This window comes from Cupressus sempervirens, chromosome 11, assembly GCF_028749045.1.
Source record: "Cupressus sempervirens isolate cs-2001-9-10 chromosome 11, ASM2874904v1, whole genome shotgun sequence".
In the NCBI taxonomy this organism is placed as follows: domain Eukaryota; kingdom Viridiplantae; phylum Streptophyta; class Pinopsida; order Cupressales; family Cupressaceae; genus Cupressus; species Cupressus sempervirens.
In genome coordinates, this window is record NC_143128.1 from 458312089 (window position 1) to 458321201 (window position 9113).

The 9113-nt window shown below is 36.6% G+C and overlaps 1 protein-coding gene across 1 annotated transcript; it reads right to left on the bottom strand.

Moving 5' to 3' along the window:
* Positions 1–807: 807 nt before the first annotated feature.
* On the bottom strand, positions 808–8035 carry LOC149530376 (ABC transporter B family member 19-like). Its single transcript, XM_089808191.1, has 11 exons — positions 7811–8035; positions 7652–7706; positions 7312–7490; positions 6164–6364; positions 5803–6062; positions 5390–5706; positions 4233–4456; positions 3771–4132; positions 3128–3600; positions 2627–2868; positions 808–2536 (listed from the first exon to the last, which is right to left on the bottom strand). The coding sequence occupies exons 1-11, from the start codon at positions 8033–8035 to the stop codon at positions 1352–1354; spliced, it is 3723 nt and encodes a 1240-aa protein (XP_089664317.1). The 3' UTR covers positions 808–1351.
* Positions 8036–9113: the final 1078 nt, after the last annotated feature.

Sequence of the window (9113 nt, forward strand, 5' to 3'; positions counted from 1 at the left end):
TAGGAGATCATTTCCATGGAGGAAACTCCATAATTAAGCGCACTCAGGCTGGAGTAGTACTAGGATGGGTGACCTCTCAGAAAGTCTTGGTGCTTCACCCTTGTGAGCATCACCTAGATCCAATGAGTGCCAAGTGTTACATTTATACTCATGAGAGATGGATTCATGTTGAATCACTACTCATGAAACATGGGTCAATGAGTTTGACTCAAAATCACACACTTAAATCTTGAGAGGAATATCACAAATTGATACTTGCTTAGTTTGTTGTCATTAAATAAGTTTAATAAATAAATGAGGAACTATTAATGTTACATGACAATGGAGACAACACATAAACATCTATGTTAAAAAATAAACAAGTTTGAAAACATATGTATTTTTATGTTGTATTTATAAAAGAAATAAAATATTTTTAAATTTTATTTATTTATTTATTATAATTATTAATTTTAAACTATTTCATTTCAATTTTTAAAATTATTTTCTTTTTCAAAATCAGTTAGAAATCTTAAATATGTTAAATATAACTATGCAAAAATATTATTATTTTATTTTTCAATGTACTAAATTATTAATTGAATTTCATAATATAATTAATATAATAATCAATTGATTTAATCTTATCTTTCAAGCAACTAATTTTTCTTTAAAAAACTTATTACTTCTATAAAATAAACAACATTTATTTTATTTCTATATTACTATATATTTAAAACAAAAAAATTAACAATATAATTATTATAATAAAAATATATAAATTCTATTTACTTATTTAAAATAACTAATATTTATTATGGAATTACGGATAATAACAACATATTTATTATGGAATGAGCTCTCTGGCTCCATTGATACAGACTCCACGAGAAAAATGGCAGGACGAGCATTTCTGGGTTTGGTTGATATTAATTGCAAAAAGTTGGCGGGAAATATTGTTTGTTGGGCAAGCTGGATGGCGGAGGGTAGTGTTGGATAACATACGGCGCAGTTAGAATATGGCAGTCGGAATGAACAGACGTCTGTACTTGTGCCTGCTGACTGCATTTGTACTTGCGCTTGTAGAGTCAGGATGGAGTGGGAGGATGGAGGAGGGGCCCGGCCGATGCAAATATGTTGCACCATAGCTGGTGCCTTTATGGTAATGGTAGGGGTGGCATGGCATCCAGCCATGTCGAAATACCTGACTGGGTAGCCGTTGCCTTGCACAGCAAGGTGCAATTGCTCTTGTCAGTTGACACTTGTGACGGGTAAATGTCCATGTGAAATGTTGTCATTTTTCTATGAAAAGTATATGGCCGGCAGCATCACCCCGCCCTCTGCCCCTTGTGCATTTGTAACAGTTGATGAATCACAATGCGTTTCTTTCCTTGTGCACAACAGGGGAAGTCGTGGTTAGGAGTTTTCCATTTTGAATTTCAAAGACTTTATCTGCAACATTCATCCAAGCCATTCGATGGCAGACACTGATGCAAGTGCAACCACCTCCTCTTACAGCCTGCTCAATAGCCCTCAGTACTCCTTGCTCCGACTCGGAGTCCAACGCACTCGTCCCCTCATCCATGAGAAGTACCTTTCCCTTCCTCAGCAACGCCCTCGCTACTGCAATTCTCTGCTTCTGCCCCCCTGAAAGCTGTGAACCCCCACCGCCCACCGTTGTACCGTACCCATCTGGCAGATTGCTTATAAATCCATGTGCATTGGCAGACATTGCAGCCTCAACAATGTCTGCTTCACTTGCATTCATATGCTCGTTGCCATACAATATGTTGTCTCTAATGGAGGTTGCGAATAGCACCGGCTCTTGAAAAACCATCCCTATTTGTCTTCTCAGCCATCTCAGATTCATTGTTTTTATGTCGGTGCCGTCGATGAGAATTCTGCCATTGTTAGGGTCATAAAATCTTAGCAGCAGAGAGAGCATTGATGATTTTCCCGATCCACTGGAGCCTATCAATGCTACCAAGAGTCCAGATTCTATGGAGAGCTCAATTCCTGAGAGCACCGTATAATTGGGTCTGGCTGGGTAATGGAAAACCACATTCTGGTACTCGATTTTGCCATTGAGCTCTTTTAGGGTTATGGCGCTAGGGTTGTCAGGGTCGATTTTTGTCCTTCGGTGCTTGAGTTTGAGAAGGCTAGAGGCAGCGGCGGCTCCTCTTTGTATGTCTGGAAGCAGCGTTAGGGTTTTTGAGAGAAAATATGCTGTCCATCCAAGGACTAGGAAGACTTTCAATACGGTGGAAAAGGAAGCAATGTTTTGTTTTACCATCAAAGAGCCATACCAGAGACTTAATGCGTTTGCAGAGAACAGGGCCCATTGGGAAACACCAAAGACAGCTCCCATTTTGTTAGCCATGACAAAATGTTTCTTAAGCGGCTCCGTCAGATGCTTCTTGAAAGACCCGAGGATGTTGTCTTCTGCACAGTAGGATGCAACTGTCCTTATGTTTCCCACTCCTTCATATGCTATGTTGCAGGCTTGTTCATGGAGTTCTCTCAGATCTCCGCTGAAGCCTTGTTTTAGAAATTTGTCCTACAATCGAGAAAGAGAAACATGTGAAGCTTGCAAGCTTTTATAATGGCAGAGAAAACATTGAGTTCATAAAGATCTTAAGAGTCTGACCTTGATTGAGCCTCCGGCCATAACAACTGGGAATGTTAAGACTGTGACCAAAGCCATGTGCCATTCGAGCAAAAATGCAATAGTTAAGGCCATTATAGTTGATGTAAGGCACTGGAACAACGATGGAATGTAGTCGCTAATGGTATTTTTGACTATAACAAAATCTGCTAATATGTTTGCTGTGATTGAAGAGCTAGCATTCTCCTCTCGATCAAACCATCCAACTTCATTCTTCATGATAGCTGCATAAGTTAGCATATAGTCTTTAGTTTCCAGAAAAAAATAGAACTTGGAGGTCCGATTCAGAGTCCAATTTTGTATAATGAAATCAGGGAGTTTGTGGATCTGCTGAAGTTATTTTTTTAACACCACCTTACCTTCAGGAGAAGTTTACAGCTTGCATATGAAACATTTGACATGAATTCAGAGTTTGTAAAGTCTTTTAACATCATCTTAGTTTTTATAGATTGAATAGCAGTATGGAAAGTCTTTATAGGATACCTTGAAATGTTTCCACTTGAAAAGTCTTTGAAGAGTTCTCTCCTGCCCTTCCGAGGAAAAAATATTGAAAAATGCTGGTGCAGATGGCTGCAATGCCTAATCCCGCGCACGCAATTGCCCATTTTTGGATATCTTTCTGAATATTGTGGATATCAGTTTCAAAATAAATAGCGACAACTTCCATAAGAACTAGAGCAAATAGAGGATTCACAGTGCCTGCGAGTATGGCTCCTGTAGTACCAATTAAGAAACAAGGCAAGTTTGGTCCTGTTAATTTTCTATAAACTGCAAAGGTCTTTGGGCTTAAAGAATTGAGATATGATCCTTTTTTCAGCTTGTTTTTCAGTCCTCTTCTATCGTTTTCGGCTTCAGTTTCGTTACTGGAGCAAATCGACAAGTCTTCTTGTTGGCAACCTGTGTTTTCCGAGAACTCATGGAAGTTGGAAGACTGATCTTGTAGGTTTTCTGGTATGCTGCAAAATGGATTTTAGTTTAGATGTTACCCAAGTAAGGTAAACAAAAAATGCTGATGAATGTTGAATCATTGAAGTAGCATGATCAAGAATTTGTTGTCTGCTCAAAAGCCAACCCGATTACGTTAAAGATCACTACTGAAATCCTAAAGATAGTGGTTACATCAAACCTTTCAGCGATATCATTTTTCCCTTCTACAGTGGTCTCTTGCAGACTTAAAAGTCTCGCATAATCTCCTGCTGTACCATTCGAAACTAATACTTCATGAGTGCCCATCTCAGTAATTTTCCCATTGCAGAAAAATGCAATACAATCAGAATGCCTGATTGTAGATAGACGGTGGGCAATCACAACCGAGGTACGCCCAACCATGATGGATTCAAGAGCGGATTGAACAATATGCTCTGACTCTGGATCAAGTGCACTTGTGGCTTCGTCAAATATCAATAAACTTGGCTTTTTCAAAATAGCTCTAGCTATTGCAATCCTTTGCTTCTGCCCCCCTGACAACTGGATTCCTTTTTCACCTACCTGAAAGAAGATTGATCTTTTGCGTCAGTCAGCAAAAATTATGTTTCAAACCTTTGTCAGACTTTTGTAAAAGTTTTGTGATCTCAGGTTTGCAACTTGCCTGTGTTTCATAGCCATTTGGAAAGGATCTTATGAAAGTGTTAGCATTAGCAGCTTCTGTAGCAGCTTCAACCTCAACCATGGAAGCATTGGGATTACCATAGAGAATATTTTCCTTAATGCTACAGCGAAACAGGATAGGTTCCTGACTTACCCATGCAATTTGCATCCTATACCATCTTAAATTCAGATCTCTGATGTCTTCACCATCAAAAAGAATTCGGCCTGGAAAGAATTAGAATGGCCACAAATCAACGTCATAATCTCATCCACAGATTGAAAATCATCGGAGAGTTATTCCAAGGTCAAGTACAAAATTACCCAAGATTATGACTTAATGGCAACAGATTCAATATAGGTACACATTGATATTGTTTATTTTAGTGATTTCTTTTCAAGTCAAATCATCTATCCAACCCATTCCAGAGATGAGGATCTAGTAGTTAGAAGGTTTATCTCTAACAATATTACACTAATAGTGTTACACGTAATCAAATAAAATGAATTTCTGAAATCTAAAAAGAGACATCATATGCTTCAGTGTCAGTCCTTTAAAAAAACATTATTTATGATATCAGCCTCACTTCTTCTTAGGGTCTTTTGGACAACTTGACAAAAGACATATTGATGTGACATTATATTTGATAATGTGTTCTAAAACTTTAGTTATTAAGCAGAGGGCTGGTAAGTTGTAAAAATTGGGAGCAAATTGAAATTTCCGCATAGCATTTTGAGGAGCATGAGACAAGTTAGGGTGCTCAACTACCCAGGCCTCAACTCTATTATACATGATTGAATGAAATGTATTCCTTAGATGCCAAAAGAAACAAATCTTGTGATTTCACATTAGTGCAGTTAATAGAACATGACTTAGTGCCTATTTATTGATCTCACTTCTTATTTGGGCCTTCTTGGACATCTTGGCAAAAAGTATACTGATGGCACATCATATTTAATGATGTGGTCCTGAAATCTTAGTTTCAAGCAGGGGACTTGCCATGCAAAACACTGTAAAAATGGACGGACTTAAAATTCCCACATAAAATTTTGAGAAATACAAAGTTAGAGTGCTCAACCATTACGTCATCTTCCCTATTGTACTTAAACCCTTCGCAGAGAAAATAAACCAAGCAAAAAAATAGAAATAATAAGTAATACCTGAAGTTACATCATAGAATCGTTGAATGATAGAAATTGCAGTGCTTTTACCAGATCCACTACTTCCTACTAAGGCCATTGTTTTTCCAGCTGAAATGGTGAAGGACAGGCCTGAGAATATTGAAATGGTTGGACGTGAGGGATAATAAAAACCAACATTCTCAAATGTTATTTCTCCTTTCACCTCTGTAAGACTTTTGCCTCTGGTTTTCCACATGTTTATTTTGGGTGTTCGTTCAATCATGTCAAATATTCTTTTTCCAGCCAGTCTACCATTATGAAAAATTTGAAGATTTGGTAGAGCTTCTCCTAAAGACCTGAAAACGCCAATGCTAGTTCAGTGCCCAATGATAGAGTAGTATTTATTTATCTTTCACTTTGCTGCCAAGTAAAACTAAAGAACGAAAACTTACATGCCAGAAAAGATGATGCAGAAGACTGATGTGATAACTTGACCAGCTGTTACTGTTTTCTGTGAAATGAGAACACCTCCAAACCGGAGGGCAGCTGCCCAAGAACAGTTGATGATTGCAAATGTCATCCCCAAACCAACACCTCTTACTAGAGAAGAGAGTAATCCCACTTTCATGGCCTCTTCCAAAACCATGGAGATGTTTTCTTCTTCTTTTGCTTCTCCCCCACAAGCATAAACACTTCTCACCTGGCTGATTGCCTGCAGTGGTTGTCTGTATTAGCTTTTAAGCAACTTATAAACAACAAAGGTTATGTTTATGTAAGTATTTGAAATTTAGAATATGAGCTGTTTAACTCCACCTGTTGAATAAGAGAGCCAACTTTTGCATACAAGGACATGTTCTTAATTGCAAGTCTCTTAAAGAAATATCCATATGTTAGACCAGTCACGATCATCAAAGGCACTGAACCCAGTATCAGTAAACCAATTTGCCAACAGGTAATCACTGCAATGGCTATTCCACCTGCAAATGTTCCCATGTTGTGCAGAAATACTCCAACCTGCAAAATGAGTGAAAATTTTAAACTAGCTCAAATAAAAAAATTAAATAAAGCATGTATGTATCACTAATCAAGAATGTGCTTATCCATGGTTATAGTTCTTAATACAGCACCGTTCCCCTAGTCAGTTTTATATTGTACTTTTCTAATATTTTAATTTAGATTAGCAAAAATTCTAGTATATTATTTAAAATTAAATAATTATTTACATGTCAAATATTAATATACAATAATAAATATAAAAATTCTCAAATAAATATAGCATAGAATTTATGTTACAGATAGTAAATTAAATAGTTCTAAAATAAATTAAACTAGTTTTCAAGTAAATAAAATAGTTCAAGATATATATCTTTTTCAATATTTTTAGATAAATGTATTTAAAAATTCTATATTATAATTAGAATTTTAGAGAAAACATTTAACATAAATATCTTATTTAAGAATCTAGTTACAAGATCATATCTGAATATTCTAACAACATCAAAACATAGAGGATGGCTCTTTATTATTTGTTATTGATTCAATTATTAAGATTTAATCAAGACATGACAGTATTAACCTAGCAAATGTAGGAGGTGTTGTTTTCAATGCACAAAGGTCACAAAAAAGAAAGAAATGACAAAGTACTTTCCCTAAGACATTTGTCCTACATGATAGATAATACCAATTTTTTGTTTTGTTTGTAAAGATGTTATTCATTCTGATTCATTGATAATGCAATTAGAGAGAAATGAGATATGTCTCTTTGTTTTGCGTTTTTATACTCTACAGAAACGGAAAGGTTAGTCTAATAATTTGGAAGCACCAATTTAGTCCAAAGGCTGGCCACCAATTTAATCAACCATAACACCTTTTTGATCTCAACAGATATCTCTTTAATAAGTGCACTGAATTGAAATCATCAAGACAATAGAAAGCTGTAAGACAAAACATGAAGGAATTACCTTTTCACCAATGGCTTCTTGGACGAGGAGAGGATCTGTGGCAACACTGCTAACAATTTGGGCATTATCTGAATCCTCTTCCTCAAAGAATTCAATATCCTGATTCAGCAAGCATTCCAGGTATTTCTCCCTCATCCTCACCGTCTGCCTCTCTCCAGTACTTATCCAGCATGCCACCTCTGCAAAATCTCACTTGTCAAATTCTTATACAAGCTCAACAAATCGATTGAGTAGAAGATATTTGTAAACTATTCTTCATGACATATGAATTAAGGAGCACAATTGCTTATAAAAGTATTTCTGTGACTGTGAACAAAAGAGTTGGGTATGTAGTATGTACCAAGCCAAGTAACCCAGAAGCTATTGGCTGCCAAGATGAGGAGTACCCGTGCCAACTGCACAAAACAGAAACAAAAAAGTTCTGTTTTTTAGATTAAAAGCTTCAAACCCATGCAAGAAATGGCAGAATAGATAGAAAGAACTCGTGCACAGTACAGACATGTTCAACTTCGTCTGCAGCTCTGGAACGTTGGATTTGATTGGAGCCGAAGCTATTAACGATTTTGCCAAAGATGACCATATTGAGGGGATTTATGATGCCATGTACGAGAGCACTGAGAGTTCCCACAATCATGAGAACGTAGTCGAGAGGATCAGAGAAAGACACAAGTTTCCAGTACGAAACAGGGCCCGAATTCTCCTTCTCCTTCTCCTTCCCTTCCATTCTGAGCTCAACCTGGATTCTTCATTCTGATTCTGATTCTGATTCAGGATTCGGGATTCAAAATTAAAATCAACGAAAGTAGCCAATAAATTGGAAAATCCGTGAGTTTGCAATGAATATGGTGACAGAGCTTGCTTAAGTTCGCCCGTTCTTGTCCTCAGGGAATCGAGGATCTTTATTATTATAGCATTATGTTTTGTCGTTGAATAGATCCAAACCAGTAAAGCCTAATTCAATAGTCTATTCTCTGTCCTATATCTATGTCTTATATTGGGTGGATTTGAATCATCACAAATTCGCATAACCTAACAATATCTTTCAATAGTCTATTGTATGTGCTAGATCTGTCTGATATTGGGTGGATCTGAATCATCACAAATTCACATAACCTCACAATATTATGTATATTGTTATTAAATGTTACGTGTCACGAGCTTGTAATAATATCGTCGACGATGCAATAGAATCATATTTTTAGGTGATGATTGATTGTTATTTGAGGAACCGACAACATTTAAGGGAGACGAGTCAATAAGTGCGTGGATTCAAAATGTATGATCTTAGTGGAGTTGATGGGGTTTACATAGAAGCACCTAGATTCGACGTAGATTTCAAAAGTCTTAACAAAAAAAAAGCAAGAGAACTTAATCCATTTAAAAATGCATCATATAAGAACAAGATGTATATTTTATAATTACACCAAATCAAAATTTGACGAACCGATGATGTCTGAGGGAGAGGAGCCAATAAGTGTGTGGGGTTCAAAATGTATGATGTTAGTGGAGATGATGGGGGCCCACACATAAGCGCTTGGATCCTATTACATGTCCACTAGGATTTCAAAAGTCTAACAAAAAATCACGAGAACTTAATCCATTTTAAAATGCATCATATAAGGACAAGATGTGTGTTTCATAAATGCACCAAATTAAATCTAAGTCCCTCTACTATTGGAGAAGCACCTTGTCAATCTCACTAATAGGTTTTGACATGGGTTAAATTGGGTCGCTCGGAACAAAAAGGCCTACTTTTCTAGCCTACAATACAAATCATATCTAATCAATTAAATTTTAATATT